We start from the raw sequence: 27,413 nt of genomic DNA, 5'->3' as shown, positions 1-27,413 counted from the left end.
TCTGTATATCTGTATATCTGTATATCTGTATATCTGTATATCTGTATATCTGTATATCTGTATATCTGTATATCTGTATATCTGTATATCTGTATATTCTGTATATCTGTATATCTGTATATCTGTATATCTGTATATCTGTTTATCTGTTTATCTGTATATCTGTATATCGGTATATCTGTATATCTGTATATCCGTTTATCTGTTTATCTGTATATCTGTATATCTGTATATCTGTTTATCTGTTTATCTGTATATCTATATATCTGTATATCTGTATATCTGTATATCTGTATATCTATATATCTGTATATCTGTATATCTGTATATCTGTATATCTGTATATGTAACTATATATATGTATATCCCGTGTATGTTTTTATACATGTAGGCAAGTATACATAGAATTGCACACCCACACGTAGACTTGCACACATTCAACTGAGGCTAGGCGTGGGTGGCGTTCATGATAGACGTCGACGTCTTTGACTGGCATTTAAATTTAAATTCATACATATGTATCAATTCACTTATATATTTGTACTTTCTTCAAATCGTTTACCTTACATTTGCCTGCACAGATTTAAGCGACCTATATATACATATATAACATATATATGCAAACATTGTTTTTATTTTTTAATGAAAATCGACGTCTTTGACTTAGACCCTAAATTAAAATTCATAAAATATATCCACTAACATTATCAAAGTTTTTTACAATCGCATCTTGGCATATATAGATATGTTTATATATATCAATTACATTAATTTAATAAAAATGTATATGTATACAAAAATTAAAATACTTACGTTTGTTAACAGTCTGCAAAGGATTACACGTAATTCATTTCTTACTTCTGTTCACCGCGGTCGCCCACACAAAATAAGTTGCAGCTTCTTTAAGTTTTTTTAGTTTAGATAGACTAACGAATTAAATATTAACTTTGAAATGAATGCACAAGTAAAGGTTGGGATTGTATGGAACACACAGCATCTACAGAGTGGCTCAGAAAATAGATGTCCACACACTAACGTCCTTCCGATTAACGTGTTTGTATTCGATGCCGAAGTGTGCTTCGGCTGCCTGCTTCGGGAATCTTGGGATAGGCATACGTGGGCGTTGGTGCGCGCTTTTCAGTCATATATACATACATACACGTATATGTTTATGTCAAAATGTGCGCGCACACATTTGCGCCATGAATGAAATCGTGGCCAAAAACTGTTGCTGGTTTTAAGCACTAACGATTTTACAGAAACAACTAGGGTTGAATTAATACTCTCTTTGGCGTTCAGCGATTTCACCTTCTCTCTCTCTCTCTCTCTCTCTCTCTCTCTCTCTCTATCTCCCTATCTTTCCCTCTCTCGCAATAAGTTGGAATTGGATACACAGATTTGGTCACATTTGCCTGACAACTCATTCATACTGAATTATTAAAATTAGGCATTTATATAAATGAAATTTTATAATTTTTGAGTAGCCAGTCGATTCAAATATTTGTGTACGTTTTCTCTTATATATTTATCCTTTATTGTTCTTAAATCATTTATTATCATCCTAAAATAAGATTCAAATAAATCTAGCAATTAATGTTAGGTATACATTCGATTAATCTGGAAAAATTCTTTGCGATATAGTTGGAAGGAGCTAGGGCCATAAATGCATAGAATTATGACCTTAAGAAGCAATGTTAAAGTTCGAAATGTGGAAATTACCGGATCATACACGTGTCAACATTCTGTTTAAAATGTAAATAAAATTAATGCAGATATATTGGATACAGAGATACATTATACAAGACTATGTAATGTATGACGAATTTGTAAAGCGTTCATTTCAATACCACAAAGTAATTTATTTTCATAAAACAAAACATTTCAAGAACGCTCATTTTTATCGACAGTGTGACCAGTGTTAGTTAGTCAAAAAAAAGCGAATCTCTACTTTATTATGCCTAATTGCTTACTACTTGAATTTTTTTGCTATCTATGATGCTTATGCTAATAATATAACATAAGGACATAACATATAACATTAGTGCTTAAATAGTGATGTGCTGAATTTGAATGGATTTATTCGATTATGGATATCGGCACTGTATTTTGTGCAATCGGTATCGAGAAACGGGAAATTCAATTTGATGTCGAAAAATACACTAGTCAAACGACTCTAATATAATTTGGGATTATTTAGGGTATTAGAAAACGACTGATTCTTTTCTTGGCAAATGCATAAAAAATGTCGGATAAACAATTATTAAATGTCTGACCAAACAGCAAATAAAATTCAAGCTAGCATTTTAAATGTTGCTTATTAAAAAGCCATTAATATAACATTGGAGCGAACAGAAAGAAAAGTTAAGGTACAAATATTGATTATTGCATGTCCTGAGTGGGTGAAAAATTAACAAGAATTCGAATACTCTTTTAAAAACAAAATAAAGAATATTTATTGAAATGAAAGGTGAAAGGTTTGGGTCTCGCTATGTGAGAAATTCTGAATTTTAGAGAAAAATGTGAATAAATAAATATCAACATATATTTATATGTATATATCTATATATGTATGTATGTGCTCACAATCATGAATATGTATCTCAAAAAATGTGTATCTTATAAATTCAAGCACATATATAGCTACATACAATTGAAGATGCATCTGATTTAGAGGAGACTTTCGGATTAACGTTTTATGTTATTTTGTTAAAAAAATTACTGCAAGAATATTAAAATGAATGCGTTATTAATTACTCAGTTGTTTCAAATATAATTGATATTGTGCTTTATGAAAATCACGTATTATACCGTTACAGAAAATACAGTGGGTGGCAAAAACAACATTTTGGGTGATTTGTTAAATCAAAATATATCCAGAATTATGGTGTCGCCACAAAGCCTACGTTTTGGCTATTTGGGTCTAATAGTAGTTGGCGTACTCTGTGCTTCGGTCCATGCTGGCACTTCCACTGAAAATGAGGACGAGTATCTAATACAACGAGGTTTGTTTGCAAAATGTCAAATTAAAAACATATTTTTAAAGGTTCTTTTTTTTTGGACTTATACCGTTGTTAAAATGATATGTGAATTAAATAATGTTTTGCTGTGTTTTCAGAGTATATTTTAGAAAAGTCGTACCATGGATTGATTCGGGAAAATGAGACTCTAGTGGAAATTACGCCGTTGATTAATGTTGACGAAGAGAAAATTTGCAGCTTTCGCATTGTAAAGAAGCCATATCATGAAATTCCATTCCAGGTGAGAAAATAACACAAGGGATAAACTGTGAAACACTCGGTGGCTTAACAAAATATTAACTAAAAACAATCAATTTCCAGATTGAGTTGGTCAACAATCTTGGGATACTTAAAGCACGCCACACACTCAATTGTGAAAAGCGTAAAAGTTATCATTTTGAGATTGTTGCCATATACTGCGACGGAACGCCATCGAACTCGGCCAACGTTCATATCACAGTGATCGATATCAATGAGTATGCTCCGACCTTTTTACAGCCATCATATGTCACCGAAGTCGACGAGGGTAAACTTTATAATGAGATTATTCGTGTCGAAGCCGCAGACAAAGATTGCACTCCACTCTTTGGAGATGTTTGCAAATATGAAATATTAAATAGTGATGAGCCGTTCACAATTGACAATGAGGGCTCGATCAAAAACACAGAACCACTCTCACATAAGATTTCTCACAATCACATTTTATCCGTCGTGGCATACGATTGTGCTATGAAGGAGTCCGTCCCCATTATGGTCAGCATTAAGGTGCGACGTGTGTGCGATGCCAAGTTCTTGGGCATACCAGAGCGCATTGATTACACTGTAAGTATTAACTATATATATATATATATACTATACCGCCATGAGCAATTTAGAGGAAATCAAAGAATTCCTCTATATATTACCCCTGGCAGAGCGCATCCGTCAGTAGGTACATATTTGACTCAACTCTCTGCTACCCACAGCCTCGCGTTAATTCGCGTTAATAAGGCACAAAATTTTATCTTGCTTTGTTAATCCTGGCTGATAGATGCCGTACAACGTGGTTACGCATCGCCATTGTAGCTCGTTTGCTGCTCTCTGAGAGAGAAGGAGCCTTATTACGCTACATGACAGTAATAGTGAGACTAAGGACTAAAAGTTTGGCAAATATTTTACGTACATGACTCACACAAGCATGCCTCAACAATGGTGAATGTAGAAGCCCACTTTTACAACTTTTAAAATATGACGTTTCCGAAATTTTTTTTTCTCAGTAGCAAAATCAGTATTTATACGATAAAAATATAAAATTAGGAATGTCTTTGGCATTAGCTTAATAAATAATATAAATGTTTAGTCCGGTAGCACCGAGAGTTTGCAACTGTTTCCAAATGCTCGACTGGATTTGTGCAATATATTGTGTAAACCTGATGATCTCAACATTCACGCAGTGGTTACCCTTAAGGTAAGTATACATATTTCATACAAACAAATCTATATTGACTCAATCAATTTGTTGATATACTTCTTAAATACACAAAGACCAAGCACATATCATTTGGCTGCGATCGGGATATATCAAACTGTTCGGCGAATAAAAACTTAAGGGATCTTTTGCCCCGTGACGCCGAATGGACGAAAGACTTGAGCTATGACGAGGGCCCCGAGTCGATCTTCCATTTTGATGGGTCAGCTGGCGTAGTTGTACCCGATGGGCTTATTGAACACCGAGACTTTTCGCTGAAGCAATTTAGTATTGTGACCATCTTTCGCCATGGCACTCAGAGCTCGATGAACAAACATGTAAAAGAGCATATAGTCTGTAACGCTGACGATCATAAAATGAATCGCCATCATATGGCATTATTCGTACGCAACTGTCGACTTATTCTACTGTTGCGGAAGAATTTCAATGACGGTGATCTAAACATATTTAGTCCGGCGGAATGGAGGTGGAAAATATCGCAGGTCTGCGACAATGAATGGCATTACTATGTAATCAACGTGTACCAATCGTCCAAGGTAGAGCTGTTTATTGATGGCGTACAGTTTGAAAGCTCTGTTGAGGACCGTCACGCCAATCCAGAAGTCATTGATGATTGGCCCCTGCATGCGGCACATGGAGTTAACACCACACTGGCGGTAGGAGCCTGTTATCAGAGTTCAGAAAATCGTCTAAAGCACGGATTCAATGGTGACATATCGGAAGTAAAGCTATCTCTTAACGGTATACTCTCTGTTGAGGATATTAAATGTGGAACGAGCTGTGCTGAACATTTGCTTCCATCGACGGAATTGCAACTTGAGCAGCAAGCAGAGCAAGAGTCGACAGATTTTCAAGTGCAGGTCAATGCAAAAATGAACGAAATATATATTGAGACGCAAAGCAAGCACAATATAGAGCAATTAATGCGTAAAATTCAATACATTAATATTAAAAAAAGTCCCACAATAGGACGTAGAAACATTGAGGTTCGTACGACAATGCTCTGCACAAATCAGAGTGCCATACGCTTACCCACAATCGAGACATATGTCATGGTAAATGATCCCATTCAGCCAGCCACAATGCCAGGTGATAAAATGGTCGAGGATACCGCTACTCTGTACACGATTGAAAATCTCAGACCTCAAGCTCAGGGCGAACAGCGTACATCGAAGTCTTCGCATACCGCAACAAAGATTGCAATTTCCGGTAAATAAAAAAGTAACCAGAACTCCTTCACGGTACTAAAGCACTTCACATGAAAAACTTCCAGATTTTAGCTCTAAATTTAGAGAAGATAGGATTTTTATGCATATGCCGCGTCCCCAGTATGTTGAGATATATCATTTTTAGTAAATATTTATAGAGGGTCTACAATAACTTAACTATCAAATTTTTGGCACTCTAGCCTCAAGGCAGTGAAATATGTCACATTGTCGATGTACCACGGCTCCAAATAATATTTATATATATTTTTTATTAATATAATATAATAATATATATTTTTTATCAATATATAATATAATAATATAATTTGGCCGATTTTGGTGGTACACTGTAACCCACGTATTAAATCTGGAGCGTAGATATATACACACACTATCTCAATTTTAACATTTATAAACTATAACTGAGGGTACCAACTATTGTATATTCAAAATTTCAATGAAACTTATCATTCCATTTTAATTCTTAGGAACCCAAAATAAATTGGTTTCTTACCAAGAAATCAAATTTGGCGTGCATATCTTGGACAAAGTTCACATTGGCCTCTCTATCGATGACGATAAAAGCAATGGGATCCATAAAGAGAATCTCGATTCGTGCAGTGTAATTGTATTTCCATCTTTAAACCCGGATCATGAGGAAATTCAAATAGATGGCGATGAGTCGTTGTCATCCACAATGGACATCAAAACAAATATTAACAAGGATGGCGTTGAAATGATCGGATCCGATTCAGTTCGCAGCTATCTCAGCGTATTGCGTGCTTTAGTCTATAGCAATAAGAAACCGGCGTATTATCTAAACCGTGTATTCAAGCTATCCTGTTCGCAGCTTTACGCACAATATAAGAGTGTTGAATATACACTCACATTGACCGTCCTGCATCCGAAGCAGTCGTCGAAGACAACAAATCCACCATCATCATCCATAGCCGTGACTAATGCCGAAGGTAACGACAATTTTCTATCGAATTATCACAACGGGCGTGGGCTAAGCGAAAGTGGGGATAAAGGAGCACCAGGTAGATAGTTTTATTTGCTTTGACGATATGATGTTGAAATAATCTTAAAATTGTTTCTTTCAGATACGAAATTTTTTTCAAACTCTTTACTTCATATCAATGATGTACAGGAGCCTAAATCTCATGTACACTCCATCGTGCACAAAGGTTTGTTAATTAATTTTTTTAGGTGTATTTAAGATATAATAATAATAATAATAATAATAATAATAAATACATAAATACATAAATATTTTTTAATTTGCTCTATTAGCTGAGGCGTCGCATCCAACAATGCTGATCATCTTAATATGCGTTTTTCTCGTTATCTTACTCTGTGGTATTTCCATTGCAAGGCTAAAAAATAACCAAAAATACACAGACCAACATCAGCCATGCCCCAAGGTAATATAGTTTGATTTAAGCTGCGAAAAAATACGCCTTTCCATATTTATTTATAAGTTACGCCGTTCAACAGGACTTATTAGTAAATGTTTTAAGTGCTGAACCTGAATCCGAAACTGAAATTGTCCACAATACTTTTTTCTTGATTATTGCTTATCTGCACCTGAGAATAATACGATAGAAAAGAAAAAAGAACTAATATTTTTAAAATGTAGAGTATAGAGTATAGAGTGTAGAGTATAGAGTACAGAGTGTAGAGTATAGAGTGTAGAGTATAGTCTGAGTTTTCACTACTAATATTGTCTTTACTTTATATCTTAGGTGGCTGATGAAGGCTTAATATGGGATGATTCTGCATTGACCATTACCATTAATCCAATGCAAACCGATGGCGCATCGGAGGAAAGTTCGGATTCGGATAATACTGATTCTGAAGATGAAGACGGTACGTTTGTTGCAGATATAGAAAAATACAAATCCTCGTTTTCTATATAAATATTATCTTTTGGCCTTTAGTAATTAAAGATGGATTTGCCCATATCAACCAGCTTGAGTGGGACAACACCAACATGTTTTCATCGGGGAACTAAAATGGATATGTGTGTGTCGTTTATCAATAAAAGTTAAAATTAATTATATGTAAATGTGCTTTTAATATATGAATTACACAATTATAATACTAAAGTAATCCGCAAAACATCCATGAATATATACTTATAAATAGATACTTCAATTGAAAATATAAGTATGTATGTTATATGCATATAAGTAATGGCAAAAAGTATATATCCATAGGTTATCGTACCAAGGTTACGTTCGAATTATACATACATGCTTATATACTTCAACTGTAATTAACATATAGTACAATTATACCCCGGCATCGCTCCAGAACCAGCGTAATCGCAACGCATATACTTAATACATATAAGAATAAAAATTGTTCGCTTTATATGTATACCCTTGCAAATGATTGAAATCTGTACTTTTACACATACATACATACAAATATGCTGTCAGAGACACAGATACTCGTAGTAAATAGGTGGTACTTCCGTCCCCATAATATAAGTCTAATCTTCTATTTTTATTTACGATCATATTCACTACTCATCTGTCTGCAAATCCGATATTCGAAATAATCTCAATATTCTAATTCTTTTAATTTTACAATAAGAATTGAATATCTAATATTAGCTTTTTGATTACTTTTTTTACGATATATGAAGCTTAACGCAGTAATAAAATAGAATAACACTTTTATTATGGTCAGCAAATTACTTTTGTTTTTTATAATTTGCATACATAAATCCCTTTGGTCAATCCATTGAGAGGTTAACAATAAATTTTGGGAACCTGTCTAGAAAACCATAAATGATGTTTTTTCTGATTTGTCACTTTTATTATCCCAATTGGGTCATGCGTCAAAAAGAATTATTCTCTATATCAGCTTTGTCATAGCATTTTCCTTCGCATAAAATCAAACAGCCATTGTTTAATAGTAATATTCGTAAGGATATTGAAGAAAGGATATTTATAGAAACTTAGTATTAGATATGTTATGTTCAAACAGGATTCAAAAATTTCGAACGCCTTTTCTTTGTTAAGTGCAGATAAAATCAAGATTTTTTTTTAAGTATTTAAAGCAAACTTTCAAAATTTGGTATCGCATTGGCTAATTATTTTTTTATTTGATATCATTTGGAACATTGTCTTTTCTTTTGAGCAGAGTACTATTTCAAACTACAGCGAATTTAGGCTCGTCGTTGGGATGATAAAGAAATAAGTGTAATATCTCTTCTTCCATTTCGTTGTCTGTGGAATCTGCACATTTACATATTAACATGAATTGGCTAGTTCGTGGTTGACCTACTGTCACAGGGCTTCAGACACTAGCTATTATTATAAGATTGTCCAATTATATAAAATCATAAAGAGTGAATATTATATTTCAATACATAGATTTTAAAATAGCCATTGATAAAAATTTGAAAAGGAGGTATACAAGTTTTATCATCGTCACATCAAAACATCATCAACATTTCTTATCATAGCTACAGATTATACTACTAATTTCTATTAAGTTGGTCGCACATCATTGAAACGGATATTAAAATGTGTAATTCGCTTGCAAGGGTATTTTTGTATTCGGCTTGCTGAATAGAACAAGTTTCTTAAGTTAGCAAATAATATTGGTTTCGAAGTCAGGTCTGTCCATGAGCTTCTTAACCAAATATAATTTATTAAGTTACTGCAGCATTTGAATTAAATATCTGAATTCAAATCTGTAAAACCTTTGTTTATTGCTTTGGGGTACTCCAAAATAATTCATTACCTTAACGTAATAAGAGACATTTGTCTAGAATTGTAATTTTAATGCAAATATATAAGCACACACAACAGTGTTGTGCCAAGAAAATAAAATCAGAAAAATATATAATCTCAGTACTTTTCGTTACAGTTATTATTTTAATAAATGAGATTAAAACAAACAAAAATCTCGTTTTATTTTATTTACGAAAGAGTGAAAGATCTGTTAGGTTATTCCAAACTTGATCGGTTTTAAGTATAGTTATATACAAAAATTATATATTGAAAAATTTAATGAATTTCTTTTAATATTGAATGATGATTAAATTGGTTCAAATTTAAACAGATAACTAGATCTGATATTTAAGATATGCCTTGTCAAATTTAAGGCTTCGTTTTTAAAACTATAAATATGTAGCTTTTTCCGCTTGTGACGGACGGGCAGACGGATGGACGGACGTTGTTTTTTATAAAGAAGTCACTATGTAGGACAACTCACTAATACAATGCAAATCTGAGTTAATCCAGCTCTAAAGCTCTAATCCAATAATTTTCCATTGCAATCTGATATTCTTATCCGGCGTTCAACTTTCTACAACGTACTTTTATTTTATTAAAACACAAATTGTTAATGATAAAGAATACTTACGTAAATATAATATATGAATGTATAAGTGTATAACTAATATCAGGACAACATATTCAATAAAAACACATTATTTTCGGAAAATTTTATTATATAACCATTTAGTGATACATATATCTTTTGTATATATTTTTTATATAAAGTTATGTTTTTAATCGACATTAGTATTTGCATAATATCTGTGTAAAATTAATGTCGATTAAAGTTTATTTATGAAATGTATTTTAAGGATTTATATATATATATAAATATAAATATATATATATATATATATATATATATATATATATATATATATATATATATATATATATATATATATATATATATATATATATATATATATATATATATATTTATTTATATACATATATATACATTTATATTTTAATATAAATATATTTATATTTTTTTTCTTACGAACACAATGCGGATATTTCACTATTGGTAATATATATTTATATTCATGTTTTGTTTCTATTTAGATCTTACATGTTTAATAAGAAACATTTATAAAATATTCGTTGTAAATATTTTAGCCGCCATCTACAAATTTGATGTAAAAGCTTACATACTGTGTAAAAAAATATTTTCATGCAGTTGGGTATGCATGTAGTGCAATCAATTGTAAACATTTGTTTATTTATCTTTTTGTTTAATTCTCTTTAATATTCTTTTGTCATTTATACGAGATGCAATCAAATACTAATTTGTGTATAGATATATCTATATGTATCTGTATAAATAACTTATTTATTTATACTTCAGCAGAGAAGTGAATAAAATATAAATTTGGTATTCCTGAACTGACTTAATACTTCTTTATCTCATGAACCATGGTGGAAGATATTGAGAAAAAATATGAATATCTGATGAAAGTTTGTTAGTTACATCAATGCATCAAAGACCCTTCATGAACTGAATGTTCTCCGTAGGAGAGATACAAATTATCACGTGATTCAAATTAGATGATATTCTTCTATATCCGAATTGCACCGACAATTTTAAATGCATGTTATAAATTATTTTGTGGATGTCATGCAAAATAAACGGTTGCAAATTCTAAAGAATCATTCTCTTTTCTCAATATCTATTTCGCTTAAGAATTAACAATTATATTATTCTCGATTTTATTTTATTCAGAGTTAATTTATATATTTGTAACAAAAAATTGTGTAAAATATACGTTTTTAGTATCATTTCACGTTGTACTCATATATATATATATATATATATATATATATATATATATATATATATATATATATATATAAATATATATATATATTTATATATATAAATGGTATGCGATTAAATAAGTTTTTAATATTTAATATTTTGCGCTTTTATTCAACTGTATTTAGTCTCACTCATAATTACTGTTGTTCTACAATTTTGAGATAAAAACAGAATAAGATATTACATAATATAATCAAGCTAAACTAAACAACTATCAGTGAACAGAAGATAATCTGATTAGACTAGAAGTTTTAATTAAAAACATAAATGTTTCAGATTAACTTTTCAAAATTAATTGCAATAAAAACATTGCATTAAATTCTGTTCTTACTAAATCTACAAAACGTAAATTATTTTAAATTAAGTAAGTCGAAAACATTTATATATTCATAACGAACCTGATTTTCAACGCGAGATACTTTCGGATACTTTTTGCCAATTTTCAATATGATTGGCTAATACATATATAAGTCTTTTTTATTCACATTAATATATTATAAGCTATGATATATAATATAATATATGAATATATATATATATATATATATATATATATATATATATATATATATTAATCTATATGTATTAAGATAAGATTAATATATAGTTTCAATTAATATTTGTATATGCATTTGTATTTGTTGTGTATGCTTTGATGTATTGAATTAATAATATAATTTATATTATTCAGATTCAAGCTTATAAATGTTCGTGCATGTGTATGTGATTTGCATAATATATTATAGCCTAATTATCAGTCAACTTATAAGATATTAATAATTAAATGTATAGTTTGCTCTGGCGATGTGAATGCAGAGTTCACTTTTGTTGTCATTCACAAATATATATGTATATACTTCTCACATATTGGAATCGGGATTATATGTGCAATAAAACATAATTATGAAGCTATATTTGTATTTTTAGTTGAATGTCTTTCAAAGTCGTTATCCGACGTCATTCACTAGAGTATTATAAACTTCTAACTTTAAGACGTATTCTTTTAAATAGATTTTACATAAAACATACTACTTCACATATGAAATAGTATTCAAATATTTGATATATACATGCGCTAAAATGTGACAAAATAATTGTATATATTGTGTTTCTATTTGTATTTCTATTTGTATTCGTATTATTTTTTGTAATTTTATGTTTGTATATGTATATGCCCTATGTTTATGAACGCATATAGATTATTAACTTGAATACCGAAATCCGATTTTCTTGTTTCCAAAAGAAACAAGGAAGAAAGCTGTAGTCCTGGAGCCCGACTAGGAGATACCCTGATCCCAGTCCTATATGCGCATTTTTATTATTTTCCAATGTTTGTATGGAGGAAATTTAAAGCAGGTTTCCAAAATCTAACAAAAATCGAAATTGCATAAAATATACATAAAACTAAATACAAAATTTGGAGGCTTTAGCTGTTTTGGCGTACGAGATATAATTTATTAACCGAATTTCGATCATGTTTTTATTCGATTACAATAAAACAGGAATAGTTATTGAATATTTGAAGCACTACAACAAAAGTAGTCTCTAGATCTTATAGGTGCTGAGATCAGCGCGCTCACACATACGGACAGAAAGACGGACAGGGCTCAATCGACTCGGCTTATCCTCCTGATCAAGAATATATATACTTTATGGGCTCTGCACGCATCCTTCTGCCTGTTTCATACATACATTTGCACAAAACTTTTATACCATGATTTCCCATTTTCAAATGGGATCAGGTATAAAAAATGAAGATCTTGAAAGAAAAATTTGTTTATATAGTCTCTTAGTTCTTAGAAATAAATATTGTTTTTTAATCGATTAAGGTCAATTACTTATAATGCAGGTATAATTCATAAAAATTGTTCCAAATCATTAGAGAGATGGTTGTTGTTACATCGTAGAGCGAATTATTATTTTCGTACTCCATTTCGAGTATATATAAACTTCCTAAGTATCAAATCGATCTAGCCACCCGTATAATCGGACCTATTTAATCATATCTATGAGCAAATCTTCAATTTACCGTTGCCAAGCTCTCAAATTACGAATTTGTTTTTTGTTATCTTAAACAAAATTGTTTTCTTAGACAAAATTTTACATAGTTTAAAACGTCAGATTTGATTGAAAGTTTGGTTATTGTATGGATCATATGTTATGCTTATGTGTCTTGTATCTTCGGTATTAGCACGACCAAACCAAATTAATCTTTTATTTTGGTTTTTTTAATATGTCAATGTGTCAATTAGTCAATTAGTCAATAAGTCATGTACTATGAAATAACTTAAGTCGAAATTTTCCAGATTGCAAATTGTCGAAGAACAAAATCGACACATACGAACGACATGTAGTTTATGCTAAAATACGCATGGCATGGTAAACAATTGAGTGGCATACGGGACAGATGGACTCCATTGAGACACAAATCTGATTGGCACAGTCCATACAAAACATATTGTGTCCGCAGGGAACTAGAGCGGTCGTCACTTCTCTTTCATTGCACACAAAGCATTCACGATGCATTTTGTCGGAATGCAATTTGTCCGAGCTACTCTTCAATATGTTTCGCTGATGATGATGTTCTAGAGGCGAAGAACCGATTTTGCTGCATGGCTCCTTGAAGATGTTGTTGCCACCAGTTTTCTGGCTTATGTTTAGGCTGTGCTCTCCAAGCAGCGAATCCGTTGGACTGATTGAGGCCGTTGGCGAGCAGTGGGATGCCACTGCGGCTGTTGTGGCTGATGGAAGATTCCAAATACTGGGAGAGTCTCCAATGCCCTCATCAACGTCAATTGAATCATTTAAATTTTTCCAAATATTCAATAGCTCTGGGGGAGTATTAACGCTGTTAGTACTATTGGCGCTGTTGTTCGTGCTTTTGGTTGATGCTGTCGAGGAGGCGGATGAACATGAGCGCGTTAATATGTTGGCTGAGATTGATTGGCACGGGCCAGATGAAACATTTACAGAAGCGGACGTAGGCGGACAGAATGACAAAGATTTGCTATTACTACTTGTATTGATATTGGTATTGGTATTGGTATTGCTATTGCTATTGGCATTGACGTTTGCATTCGCATTTGCATTGGCATTGACATTCGCATTGACATTGACATTGGCATTGGCATTGATATTGGCATTGGCATTTGTATTTGTCTTTGTATTTGTGCTGCGGAATAATGAATTGGGTTTTGAGGCCTGCGGCACGTTAAGTTCGTTTATAGTGCCTGTTAGCGCCAGCGCGAAGTTTCTGTCCGTTGTTGTTGCTGTTGCTGTTGTTATTGTTGTATTAGATACCTTAGACGTGAGATCTACTAGATCAGAATTTGGAAAACACTTTGTTAAATTATGCAAGGGCATGATAGAATTGGCAGTGTTCGAATTTGAAAGATTATCTATGACACTAAGCGAGTTATCTGCGTAATTAATATTGGGTGAAATGTCGCTCTTGTAGATCGATGACAAGATATCTGAGTTGAGATCGTCATTCAGTATCTGACTGAGCGTATTAATCGTGTGCAAAGTAGCATACTCGCTCGACTCTAATGTTTCCGTACCACTCTCACTGCCGTGAGTGCTATTGCCCGTACGTAGGGCTATATGAGCCTCGATTTGCTTGCGTGCGGTTTCCACATTCTCGCGCAGTCCGGTTACCTCGAATATGGGTTCCTTTTCTCGAGACGGTGTGACAATGTATGTTTGTGTTTCTTGTTGTATGTGCTTAATGGTGGCACCTTTCGGCCCAACAACTAGGCCCACGACTCTGTAGGGTACACGCACCTGGATTGTGATCTGGCCGGGCAGACAGGGCGGCCCGGACTGCGCGCGGGCAACAATGCCCACGGTCATTGAACCCGAATTACCACTTCCACTTATTCCGCTATTCGATCCCTCTATTGACGGTTTTCGTGAGGCCCGAATCAAGCTAAAGTGATCGGCAGCTGAGAGAATTTCCCGTTTGGCCTTGTTCACATCCTCTTTGCGGCCTGTCACCACGAAAACGGGCTCTTCTCCGCGCACTGGAGTCTTGATGTAGGTATTTGTCTTTGCCCTCAAAGCTTTTATCTTGCATCCTAAATAACAATATAAAGAGAGTTATTTTTACATCTTTACAATATTACAGTACGTATTTGGGTCTGTTTATATTTTCCAGTCTAGGCTAAAGATACGTATATCTATATATGTAGAAAAGCCATTAAAAATTTATTACTCTGGCGTACAGAATTCAATCAAATTTAGTAACTAAGAATCATATTATAGTCTGAATCTTGAATAGCTCCATTCCAATGTATAAAATACTTTAAGCAAAAAGTACAAGAGGAAGTTTTTTGTTTATATTGCAGTTGAGATTTTTAGTCATTCAATTTCGGAGTTTTAATAAAATTAAGATAACGATGCTCTTTGCTCAACTAACAACTAAATGACTTCGAAGGGTTCATACTAATGCCGTAAAGACTCAATGGTGCGTCATTTACTCTGTTAAAAGTGTCAATCTTAATCACCAATCAATCAGTCAATTAGTCAATCAGTCAATCACAGGGTAAATATATTTTTATTTACACTATAGGCTTATACGCAGGTGTCTGTGTGAACATATAGATTGCTTACCTTGTCGTCCCACGATTTCAGCAACATGCTCGGAGCTGGGAACTGGAACACATTCAGTCATATTTTGGGACTTCTTCGATCTGTCCTCCAGGCCGACGGAAGCCATTAGAAGCCCAGATGCAGTAGTCGGTGGTAGCGGTAGATTGTTCATCGGTCCTAGATCAGCCCTGCTAAATGCAGCGGACACCACATTGATGGCGCCGATGTCGTAGTCACCTTGCGAGAGTATTGGCTGAGCGTAGCTGTTATTCTGGTTGCTCTCATTGAGCCCGACCAAGGAGAGCTCCAATGCCAGTTGCAATGTGCGCGGGTCTTCAGACAATGGAATAGCATGCACCTTCTGCAGCTCAATCATTTGATTGTGTGCGTGGCTCTGATTGAGTTTGTGAATTGATTCTGTCATGTTAATATCATTAAGTATTTTTGGTGTAATTTGTGCGGCAGCGGCAGCTGAAGCATTAGCAGACATTATTAGCGAGCATTGGTTAGTAATGAGTGATGTATTTATGGGTTCTATTTTTTATTTGAATAGGACCTAGGTATGTACGAGTGTCGCCGCCGCCGAAATCGACGAGGGCAATGAACTGTTATAGTCCACAATCACAATCACAATTTGCGCCCACACGACGATCTTGCCGATGAATTATTATTGTTTTTGTTAGATGTTGGCTATACCTATAGCTATAGCAATCGTTGATGAACTCACTCCGGTATGTCAATTTGTCTCCGCTTTTCAATTATGGTTTTGTCTTTCCGAAACGCTGAAAATCAGCGCCAGCACTTCTGCATTCATGATGTAAGAATAGGATATTCATTGTATATATGTTTATACTCTATATGTGCATTAAATTTCAATATTAGCCGCGAATGATTAATGGAATTTGTCAATGATTGGCCGTTGCTTCCGCAGCAGTTGAATTCCCTTTTCTGCAATAGACAGAATACTGAATTGCATTTGGTATACATACACGCATACTCTGTCCCTGTGTCTGCATGTGTGTGTATGTGTAGATGTGTATAGAAATGCCGTGTATATACTTACAAAATATATGAATATGCATTCTCAAAATTATTTGCATGTATTTTTGCACGTGAAAGGAATTTAATAACACTAAAACAAAGGGAAAATCGCTCGAAATGGATTGTACTATTCGACATTAGGAGCTTAGCAGTTTTACCGTTTTGGCCGCGATTCTTCCGCATATACGCACTTACACATATACATTCATATAAATATATAGACACACACATATGTAGATATATGTATATGTGTAGATACATTCGTATTGGACAAACGTTCGTTTGGCGTTCTCTTTTTCTCAGAACAACCCCTAACTCACTTTAAGCCATGTGTGTCACTCACCCTGTAACTTCTCTTAGCTCTACTAACGTACGCATCCTTACTAAAATGTGTATATGTATGTCATCTATGCAAATGTAACACCCAAGTAATCTTTCCCTGTAACTTTAGCTCGCCAAATATTACTTAAATGACAAACAGATTTGGAAATGCCATTTATGTGCGTATGCCACACACATACACACACACACACATATTTCTATACAGTCACGAACACGCACATGCATCGCATCGGCATATCTACACACATCCCAGCAGTAGGATCGCAGCCACGCCTAGTATTCTTAATGCACGGGATATCAAATGCACAAACAATTAGACATCCCCGTTAATATATAATTGTTTTTAACATGTAACAAACCATACTATGCTCTTCAAGGGCCGGTCATCGTTTTGTTTAACAAACTTAAAACAATTCTATCTTTTACTTTTTGGCCGGCAACAGAGTAATGTTTTGCCGGCTTTACAAATTAACACATAATTTTAACATGTAAAGAATCTCAAAGATACAGAAACTGTTAACAGCCTGCCAACTGTACAGAGCACACAACAGACTGTTCTCTCCTATGTTAATGTACACAGCTACATGTCGAGGCGCAGGCTTGCTCAATCGAGACAGAGTGCAGCACACACATTGTCAATTAGATACATTTAGAAGAGCAGAATATGCAAAATGTTACTAGCGACCGAATGTCCACTCAATTTACAGACGACTTAACTGACTTACTTTACACTTGGGTTCAACTTTGATTACCCGCGAAATACTCAATTGCTTGAATTTATGACGGACACAGCAAGAAACTGACTTTGCAGCAAAAAAAACAGCTCAATTATTTAAGAAGTTACGTGCGACTGAAAATACTCTAAACGTATCACATCTAATTACTTTAAGGTAGATTATATAATTTATTTTATTTATATACATTTAGATAACACTATTAAGGTGTATTAATGTTAAAAGGAATCGGTTGAATACAACAATACAATTATCAAGAAGCGCTTATCAATAATTATCTCAAAACTGGGAAATGCAATATTTTATATACTTTTTACAACTAATTTTTGGACAAATTAATAGCTATATACTTAACTAATTAGGTGTATAGGAGAATAGTGTGTTTGTATTGTATTATGTGATTATATATATATATATATATATATATATATATCTTTTTACATATATATATACATTTTTTTGATTTAACGACTTTTTAAAAATCAACTCTTTCGCTACTTGCATTTTTGGCTTTGTTTTGATAAGCTACTTAGGTTCCAGAATAATATATTTTATACATAATATAATATGTGATTATATATATATATAAATATATATATATAAATTTTTTTTGCTTTGACGACTTTTTAAAAATCATTAACTTTTTCACTACTTGCATTTTTGGCTTTGTTGTGATAAGCTACTTTTGCTCAAGAATAATACATTTTACATCGTAACTAATATGTCCGATAATATATATATATGCGACGCTTTTGAAACCTGGAATCTTCGATACGCATATATTATCTTTTTCTACAGGTTGAAAATTCTGTAAAGTTAAGCATATTTTGGTTTATTGTTGCTGTTGTTGCGGCTGGTGTTGTTGTTGTTGTTGATGAAGAAATTGCTGATGATGCCTACGTTCGCGGGCACGTTCTATATGTCGTTTCCTTTCCTCCTTAGTCCAATAACGTCCAATCTTAACCTCAGATATTGTATCATCCTCGGTTGTTATTTCATTGTTCCGTATATTCTTTCGAATACCCATGCTTACATTATTTCTTACTGGCCGCTTAACTATATATCGTGTTCCATCAGGGCGTCGTTTTACTTTCCACACCATGGGAATTTCGTCCGACACATTTTCCGTTGCTACTAAAATGGAACTTGCCTTTGGAGCAAGACTTTTATTTGCGACCTAGTTAGAAAAAACAATGTATAAGTAAATTATTGTAAAGCAAGACTTTGAAGACCTTAACTTTGATAAGTTGTGTTTTACACTTTTCGCATTTTTTTCATTTAAAATATTGATAAATATGGATTGCTTCCTATATACATATATCTACATTATGTACACATATATTTATATATTATATATTATTTATATATTCCTACAAAGAAATATATATCTGTCTATTTAGATATCTATGGATATTTTTTTAATTATACCTTTAAGCTTACATATAAAATAAATATTGCGTAATTGCTATTTTTATATATCTATGTTTGTGCACTGCTCACTAAATATATAAATATTTCTGTAATCTATACATCGTTCTTATATATATGAGATTATTTGTATTTTGATGTCTACCGTGTTTACCTCTTGACTGCTAACAAAGTGGTAGCGACTCAAGTTGGGAGCGTTAAATTGCGGGCATTGGCTTTGCAGTTCTTCGCTTGGTTTGGGTCGCATTATTTTAGCGTCTACTTTAGATGTTGCTGATGCGAAAAGATTTAGCTCGTCGGCTGAAGCCTTATTTACTGTAGGAGTTTCTAAACAATCAAGTAAAAGTAAAATGGAATTGTTCAAATATGTGAAAGTGTGTGCTCAATTTTATCCACTACCAACCGGAATTATATTGGGAGCAGACTATGCGACCAGACTTTCCAAATGGCAGCATTAACATCGGAGCCGTCGAAACAGACTGAAAGGAGCTATTTGGATTGTTAGGACCTGCATTAGCAGTTACCGTTGCATTTAACATTGATTCGTTCTCTGTATTTGTGATATTTTGGTGAGGTGAAGCACTGTTATTGGAGCCACCTGTATTATAGGCACTTGAAGAGTTTTCCACTTCCTCCTGCTGTTGATTAATGCATTTATTCTCGTTGTCAACGTTAGTTGAACTGTAGTTAGCTCCACTACTGCTTGATCCACTGGTGTTCGTTATAGCACTACGTAGCGTATACACTCGATTCGATATTCGATGCTGCTGTTTCTGGTATAAGTTTGGACGGCCAGCAAGGGTATGCACGGATCTCGGATTGATCTGTGATTTGATGCCCAACCATTGGGCCACACGCTGCGTTTGCTGTTGCATTTCTAAAACATCCGTCTCGGCCATCATTGGTGATGAGCAAGACCCCATTGCGGTCATATAGTTAGAGCTTTGATATGGTGAGCAATAGAGGGGCTCTGATTCTGAATCCTCAGGTATTGTTTCATAAATATGCTCGCAATCATCATAATCATATTGTTTACTAGCTATTGTTGTTCTTGGAAGGCTTTTTTCTGTTATTTGTTTTAAACCCGTTTCTTGGGTCGGTAGTCGCACCTTCTCAATACAAATCTTCTCTATGGCAGTAATATATGTTTGTCCTTTGTTTTTCGCCTTTTCTGACATAGTTTGAGAGCCACTAAAAGTTGGTTGTATGATAGATTTAATAGGTTTCGGCGCTTGTTCTGTCAGTTGCTGCGTTACAAGATTTTTGTCCAATTTATCAACGACATTTGTGTAATCATCAGATAGAATGCTATTGGCATATTCAAAGTGACTATCGATCTCTTCATCGTCCTCATCGTCGTCGTCGTCGTCATCTTCCTTTATAAATGAAAGCCGAATCTCAGATGTTGTTTAATTGTCTTTATGGGTACTTACGGGATATAGAAGTCGACTGACGAGCAATGTTACAGCCGTAGAATTTTCCGCTATTTGGGTTTCGGCATGTTTTTTACTCTTGATGTCTATGCCATTGATACGGAGAATTTGATCGCCACGACGAAGTCGACCGTCACGCTCGGCAACGCTCTCCGGCTGTATATCGCTTATGAAAACATCATCACAGGCATCGCCATCCCCATCGCCATCACCATCGGTATCAGTATCCGCACCCGCATCATCTGTTATTGAGTCTGCATTCGTATTCTCGTTGCATATCACAGGCTTTATAATACTTTCCTCGCAATCTCTGTTATTGTAGAAGTTATTGCAGCAAACAGTAAGCCCAATTTGATCGTTAGTTGAATCTCTTTTCACTAGTGTTACTTCCTGCAAATTAAATTTGATGTGAAAAATGCTTCTATATAAAAGAAGCCTTACCTCGATGTCGATCTCCGGCTCCAAACACTGCTCAAACAGATGATGTTCTTGTTCGATAAAGTGATCGGCTATTGTTTGCGCTATATCATCATTGTGATCAACTTTTTTGTTAGTTTTATTGAATGCAACAGACTTGTCCAGCATTTTCTTCTCCTTTAATACTGGCTCGGTTTGATCACTGTTTTGAAATGTTCGTAATGTTAAAATGATTTGATTTTTTGCTGACACTAATGACAGAGGGGACGTCGGCAAAGAATTGAAGTTAACATTTTCTGAGGCACTGGCTGCTCTTGCATTGGATACTTGAACACTTTTCAATTTTGCACAAATTTCATCCTCCTGCATGTCGTCGGAGGTGATGGGATTTTGCTTTCGGCATAATTCAACTACTAGGGTTTCTTTAGCTTGAAGGAACATTTGAACCGCATCATAGCTAGACAATGATGTAATGTCGCTGCCATTTAGCTGTAATGAATTATTTATTTATATTAAAATTCGGTTATTTCGAAAATGAAAACAAATATTGCAGTGTACAAGCCTGCACACAATTACACATATGTATGAATGCATATGATTGAGTTAGTGTTTATATGAACCTTTATTAGCGTTGTGTGCTGTTCATGGCTGTTATGTGCAAGTTTTACCTACCTTTAGCACAACATAATCTAGCTCAACAACATTAACACAGTTATTAGAGCACATTTTGATAACAAATTACATAGCTTTATTAATTTTTATTCCGTGCAATAAACCCACACCCACACAACAACAGAAATACAGACATCGTTTATCATTACTAAATTCGCCGCGACAGTGTGACCAAAGTGTCTCTTCTTCTAAAATCTTTGTATTATCGATTATTTTAAATTTTATTTGCCACTTTAATATTATTTCTTAAGTAAACGGATAAATTAATTACCAAAAGCATTATAAATACTTGACCAATATATTAGACAAGGTTACATTTGCTTTTAACTTATATATTTTTCTGCTTGCGGTGAATGGCAAAATCAAAGAGATTATTTATATTGACACTAAAAAATAACAGTGATTTCTGTCGCTGTGGTAACAATAATTTTTTAAATTTGTGTTGACTAATTTGTTGGAGTAAAACCAGATCCATGAAAATCAGTTCACCATTTTCGCCAACGTAATGAATAAAACCAGCCATGGTCGAGATTTTGCGTGTACTAAATAATAATAAAATAAAATACGGCCATATTCAAAATGAGTATTTTATTCTTTTGTTCATGGTGAGATACAAATGAACACATACAGATTATTTACATTGGCACATTGGCAAGAAATGACAGCAATCGCTGTTATTGTGGTAGTTATTTACATTTAATTTTTTGATTTTATTTTACAATATGAGGAATATATATAATTAAAACCAAAATCATGTGATTATATATATACATATATATTATATATATTATTTCATTATATCAACCTGAACTGAATGTTGTTTTTAGCATTACATTTTGTACGCATGCAAGTATGTACGTTGTGCATGCGTTCACGCAATTCTCAAACAAACATTACTTCAGGTACTTTAACGTATGTATATATATATGCATATGTATGCATATGAAAGCTAAAATATGTATTTGTAATATGTGTATGTATTCACTTATTCTATTTTATTTATATCCGAACGCATTACATAATATTGATCGCTCATATAATGTTTGCATGTGTATGTATGTGTATCTGTGAATTAAATTAAATTTGTCTTCTAGGAACAGCTGCATCCCTCAACGGACATATTTGGTATTACACTCAGCACAAGTTGGTGATTTTCATCAAAATACAGCAAACTTAAGGAACTCATTTTCGTTGGCGAACAACAAGGCGTCGCTGACGTCGTCAACGCTGCCAAATGCGTATGTGGATACTGTTCCAAGTACCCAACCCTGCAGTCCCCGCTGCAAAAGTAGGCGTCGAATGAGGTAGGTGCCACAACAAAGTGCCATCCGAAGCTGGTGAAGTTGACCTTTAAAGGATATCGACAGCAGCGCATATCGTGATCGTTCTCAGTGCAATCGAGATAAACGCTACGTTTCCTTCGATGCTTCTTACGGGAGCCAATCTCAATGTGCACTGTCTGTAAATAAAGTAATTTTAAAGATATATATATATATATATATATATATATATATATATATATATATATATATATATATATATATATATATATATATTTCTATGTTCTATGAAGCCAATTGGCACAATATTTGGACGAGGCAATTTCTAGGTATGATTTATAAATATTTATCTATTACAATACAATTCTCATCTAACTTTTAATAGCTGAACATTGGGCAAAAATGATTGGAATTAATGAAATTACAAAGCCTCTATATTTCTTTCAACTATGAAGTTTAGTTTAAAGTTCTATTATACTTTGATTACAATAAGATAATATAAATAATTATTTCTTTAGGTACGTTTTTTCTTTATACTTTCGCCTCAATTCATTGAAAATTATGACGGAATGGAGAATCGGCTGACTCAATTTCTGAATCTACAGAGAAAAGGATTTCGGAAGCATATATCTGTTTATTAAAGGTTATAGAGGTTTTTATATATACCAATGGATTTTTTGCTGTACTGTCTGTAGTGACAACTAGGGGTCGCATCCATGGCTCTACACCTTTTATAAAAATCTCTTGGGTTTGACTGGGATTTATGGCAGTTCCTGTGCCTAATAGTGGTTTCAGATCCACATTGACCCATTGACCTAGACCACTTGGAATCTTGTGCCGGAACTCAAAGATTTTCGCCTTGTGCGTATAATTTGTGTTATTTGCTCGCCGTATGGCACGATGAAGGGCTACGACAATCTCCGTGTTTTGACAATCGGCCAATTCCTCAAGGATCTTCGGCTGATAGACACTGATCCATTCCAGTCCTCGCAAATACAAGTGAAGCGTCACAAACGAAATATCCGAGAATCCCGAGTCAAACTTGAAACGTAGCACATCTGTTTTCCGGTTATGTCGCACATGAGGCTCTTAAAGGAATATAAATAAAATCATAATAAATTGTATATTCTCCAATCAAACAATCGTTCAATGAAATCAAACTAATATCATTGGCTTTTAAAAAATCTATACATATAGAGTTTGAATATATATTTTCATGTTGTCAGCATTGAATGAACAAATCTACTAGGATATACTATAAGTAGTATTTACATTCAACTTACGTTCTGGAAATATATAAACGCTGCTGATATGAGAAAGTATACTTTCGTATTCCATATCATCGTCGTCAGCTTTAAAATCTGTGGCTTTATACTTAGGAGCAGTTCGGTGGTCATCGACTTCAACATTATAGGTATATTGAAAGTCTTTGAAGTTATTAGGATCATCACCCTGCATTTCTAAAGACGCATTTCTGTTGGACACTTCTCTATGTTTTGAACTATGATCAAAACTCTGTTCTATGTTTTGTGTGACGTTCAAAGATTCTGTGACAATCTCCTCGGGCATATAGAGAGCAGATCGTGGAACATTTGTGGGCGCAGCACTAGTAGGCCTACTGTTATGGCCCCATATCGAGTTTAAAAGCGAGGCATTATAGTTTTTATAGAAGTTCTCCAATATGCTCTGTGGCACAGATATTGGTTTAGTAATATTGGGCAATTTCTTCAAATTCAGTCGCATCAAAATGTGCATTTTGATCGATTCCAAGCTATCCTGTTTCGCCTTCTCCCTCAGCTGGCGTTGCAGCACAGAGTCTCCAGTAATCAAGCTATTTCTGTTCATGCTAAATCCTTGTGCACTTGCTGGCAGCTGACCTAAGGCTTGTGCCGATAGTCTCGGTTTCTGGCTTTGGCTCTGGCTTTGGTTCTGGATAGTAGGAGTGTGAGTAGGAGTTACAGGCGTCTGATTTCGGTGGATTTCGGTGTTGTTTGATCTGAGTAATCGGTCTACATCTCTCGTTGCTTCTTGGGCAGATGCGAAAATAACGAACGATAATAAAATCGATAGTAAAATTGTAGTCGCATATCGGGCGACTACCAATCGAAATTGCCAGCTCCTGTTGTTTCTCATAATCATCATCTGCAGTCGTTTCATTGGGCTGTTGCACTGGCAAGATTTCTTTAAAGATATATTAGCGTGGAAGTGGCAATTGGAGCAATCGAAATCGTGACTGCTTACTAAACGATCGCTTGCCTTGTCCACATATGGTTGTGTTCTTCGTGTGTCGGTGAGCTTTATAGGTACCTTAAGCGACATCATGACTAAGTTTTGCTTTCCAAGTTTCAAATGAGAACTTTTTCCTTAAATGAGAGAAGAGTGTGTTGCTTGTGATTCGATTATATTTTAGATAATACAATTTAGATAAAAAAAATTTTTAATAAAATTTAAATAATAAAGTTTTATCCTTAATAAAAAATAAAGTTGTATTACTTTTATGCAGTGTTTCTCTGACAATCTTTTTACGAAATTTGAAATGAGAAACAGACTCCGGTATACCAGCCCAGATACAAATATGTAGTATATAGAGCTGCGCTAAATGGGGTTGAGACAGATGGACAAGAATTTTATCTTCAGAAAGATATATGCAGTCCAAGGTAAGGATATATTTAATGGACACATATCATTTAGAAAGATATATACAGTCCAATGTAAGGATATATTTAATGGACACATATCATTCTGTATTAATCTATAGCGAATGTTTTCAGCAGTGTGTTCACACTTTATAATATATTTATATATATTAATTAGTGTTTACATTCATATATACTAACCAGATGTCTTATCCAAATTCAACAATCAGCACCCACAATCACTTAACAGTTTCAATCTCAGCATATTCTGTTATATTTATTGTTCCTTTCCGCTGCAAAATACGTACATACATATGTATGGATGTACATGTGTATGTACATATATGTGCACGTATATGTTTGTGAATGTATGTAAATGTAACTGGGGCGACTTTGCGGTTCACAACACAGTTTTTAAGTCGAATGCATTGTTGCCAGCCACTATTCACAAAATTAATGATCAACTGTTATAAACCGGCGAATACGTGTGACTTCTTTTATTTATTCCCGAATTTAATACATTGTATGATAATAAATCTGCATTCCCCACACGCTTCTGTGTGTGTTTGTTTGTGTGTGTGTATGTGTGTGTGTGTGTGTGTGTGTGTGTGTGTGTGTGTGTGTGTGTGTGTGTGTGTGTGTGTGTGTGTGTGTTTTATTCACACTTTCTTTTTGTGTTGTAGTTTTAGAGCTTGTTTATTTTTTTGATATTTACCGATGTGTTGGTGTATATATGTATGTATGCATGTATGCGTGTAAATTAATATATGAATGTGTAAATATATACGTGTGTCTACATACAGACTAACATATATACATATGTTTGCATTGATTCGCCTGAGTGTGCGCTGTGTTCTATGTGCTGTGTATATGGACACGGTGCGCATACACGATTTATATTCATGTGAATCTCACTCAGAAGCTCTTGATGGATCACTCTCACTCCATTGTATTCAATTAAAACCATTTATAAACATCATAATAAATTTTTGTGTTCTTGAACTTCAGTTCATTGCTGAAAGTGCAGTTATTCCTTTTGATGCATTCAGCTGTATGTATGTATGTATATAAGTAAATACAAACGTACGTACATACATAATTTGCACATACATACATACAAATGTGAGCAGTTTCACACAGTAAAAACATATGCATTTATTTTATTATTTATATGTGCGTACATACATACATGCATATGTGTATACAAACATTTATAAATTTAAACATACATATAAATTAATTACGTATCTCAAAGCACACACAGTATATGTATGTATAAGAATCGCGATAACAAACATTTGTATATGTATATATAACGTTTAATATATTTATATAAATAAATTTTATATATGTATGTATAGATGTGTATGCATGTGTGTAAACACACTCATATGTTTGTGGGTATGTACTCGATTTCTATTTTGAACATTTCGCGATTCTCTATTAACGTACTTTATACAAACATATACGTACTTTTGCATGTTTATGTATACATACTTATATACATGTATGCAGGAACATCCATGAA

At 33.7% G+C, this 27,413-nt stretch overlaps 4 protein-coding genes across 11 annotated transcripts in view; 1 reads left to right on the top strand and 3 right to left on the bottom strand.

The window, feature by feature from the left end:
- Positions 1-2,175: 2,175 nt before the first annotated feature.
- Positions 2,176-8,244, top strand: LOC111594138 (calsyntenin-1). Its single transcript, XM_023307305.2, has 11 exons — positions 2,176-2,366; positions 2,817-3,002; positions 3,116-3,258; positions 3,339-3,839; positions 4,357-4,464; positions 4,542-5,694; positions 6,182-6,733; positions 6,797-6,880; positions 6,987-7,117; positions 7,439-7,562; positions 7,634-8,244. Exons 2-11 carry the CDS (start codon positions 2,882-2,884, stop codon positions 7,705-7,707), a joined length of 2,991 nt encoding a protein of 996 aa, XP_023163073.2. The 5' UTR covers positions 2,176-2,366; positions 2,817-2,881; the 3' UTR covers positions 7,708-8,244.
- Positions 8,245-12,737: 4,493 nt separating this feature from the next.
- LOC111594142 (RNA-binding protein MEX3B) lies at positions 12,738-17,131 on the bottom strand. 3 transcript variants are annotated; one of them, XM_023307310.2, is made up of 4 exons: positions 16,966-17,130; positions 15,924-16,850; positions 14,518-15,388; positions 12,738-14,367 (listed from the first exon to the last, which is right to left on the bottom strand). In XM_023307310.2, exons 2-4 carry the CDS (start codon positions 16,390-16,392, stop codon positions 13,668-13,670), a joined length of 2,040 nt encoding a protein of 679 aa, XP_023163078.1. In that variant the 5' UTR covers positions 16,393-16,850; positions 16,966-17,130; the 3' UTR covers positions 12,738-13,667. The 3 variants fall into 3 exon arrangements, with proteins under 3 accessions (XP_023163078.1, XP_023163076.1, XP_023163077.1); XM_023307308.1 differs by having other exon boundaries at positions 14,064-14,203; positions 15,096-15,388; positions 16,966-17,131; XM_023307309.1 differs by having other exon boundaries at positions 14,083-14,143; positions 15,096-15,388; positions 16,966-17,131.
- A 1,502-nt stretch (positions 17,132-18,633) lies between these two features.
- LOC111594131 (slo-interacting protein 1) lies at positions 18,634-22,129 on the bottom strand. Of its 2 annotated transcripts, XM_023307290.2 has the most exons (6): positions 21,970-22,127; positions 21,322-21,786; positions 20,881-21,270; positions 19,851-20,823; positions 19,602-19,774; positions 18,634-19,196 (listed from the first exon to the last, which is right to left on the bottom strand). In XM_023307290.2, the coding sequence occupies exons 1-6, from the start codon at positions 22,021-22,023 to the stop codon at positions 18,852-18,854; spliced, it is 2,400 nt and encodes a 799-aa protein (XP_023163058.2). In that variant the 5' UTR covers positions 22,024-22,127; the 3' UTR covers positions 18,634-18,851. The 2 variants fall into 2 exon arrangements, with proteins under 2 accessions (XP_023163058.2, XP_023163059.2); XM_023307291.2 differs by lacking the exon at positions 19,602-19,774 and having other exon boundaries at positions 19,116-19,196; positions 20,046-20,823; positions 21,970-22,129.
- An 839-nt stretch (positions 22,130-22,968) lies between these two features.
- Positions 22,969-27,413, bottom strand: part of LOC111594132 — a 5,295-nt gene continuing 850 nt past the window's right edge. The window contains exons 1-5 of one of the 5 annotated variants that reach the window (XM_023307294.1): positions 27,359-27,371; positions 26,087-26,178; positions 24,533-25,612; positions 23,916-24,337; positions 22,969-23,428 (exon numbers count right to left, since the gene is read on the bottom strand). In XM_023307294.1, coding sequence (XP_023163062.1) covers positions 23,060-23,428; positions 23,916-24,337; positions 24,533-25,571 — 1,830 coding nt within the window. In that variant the 5' untranslated portion in view covers positions 25,572-25,612; positions 26,087-26,178; positions 27,359-27,371 and the 3' untranslated portion in view covers positions 22,969-23,059. Of the gene's footprint in view, positions 23,429-23,915; positions 24,338-24,532; positions 25,613-26,086; positions 26,179-27,358 lie in introns of all 5 variants that reach the window. The other 4 variants (XM_023307296.2, XM_023307292.2, XM_023307293.1 and 1 more) reach the window with 4 other exon arrangements.

Source organism: Drosophila hydei, unplaced genomic scaffold (assembly GCF_003285905.1).
Source record: "Drosophila hydei strain 15085-1641.00,03,60 unplaced genomic scaffold, DhydRS2 tig00000330-arrow-arrow-pilon, whole genome shotgun sequence".
Lineage (NCBI taxonomy): Eukaryota > Metazoa > Arthropoda > Insecta > Diptera > Drosophilidae > Drosophila > Drosophila hydei.
Note: the sequence above shows the minus strand (reverse complement) of the source record. Positions and strands in the feature narration are given on the sequence as shown.

Coding starts and splice junctions, on each gene's coding strand:
- LOC111594138 (XM_023307305.2), top strand. CDS start 2,882: ATGGTGTCGCCACAAAGCCTACGTTTTGGCTATTTGGGTCTAATAGTA. Junction 3,259..3,338: donor ATCATGAAATTCCATTCCAG/GTGAGAAAATAA, acceptor ATCAATTTCCAG/ATTGAGTTGGTCAACAATCT. Junction 5,695..6,181: donor AACAAAGATTGCAATTTCCG/GTAAATAAAAAA, acceptor TTTAATTCTTAG/GAACCCAAAATAAATTGGTT.
- LOC111594142 (XM_023307310.2), bottom strand. CDS start 16,392: ATGTCTGCTAATGCTTCAGCTGCCGCTGCCGCACAAATTACACCAAAA. Junction 15,389..15,923: donor TGAAATCGTGGGACGACAAG/GTAAGCAATCTA, acceptor ATTGTTATTTAG/GATGCAAGATAAAAGCTTTG. Junction 14,368..14,517: donor ATAAACGAACTTAACGTGCC/GCAGGCCTCAAA, acceptor CAATGCCAATAG/CAATAGCAATACCAATACCA.
- LOC111594131 (XM_023307290.2), bottom strand. CDS start 22,023: ATGTGCTCTAATAACTGTGTTAATGTTGTTGAGCTAGATTATGTTGTG. Junction 19,775..19,850: donor CTGCTCCCAATATAATTCCG/GTTGGTAGTGGA, acceptor TTGATTGTTTAG/AAACTCCTACAGTAAATAAG. Junction 19,197..19,601: donor ACTTTGTTAGCAGTCAAGAG/GTAAACACGGTA, acceptor TTTTCTAACTAG/GTCGCAAATAAAAGTCTTGC.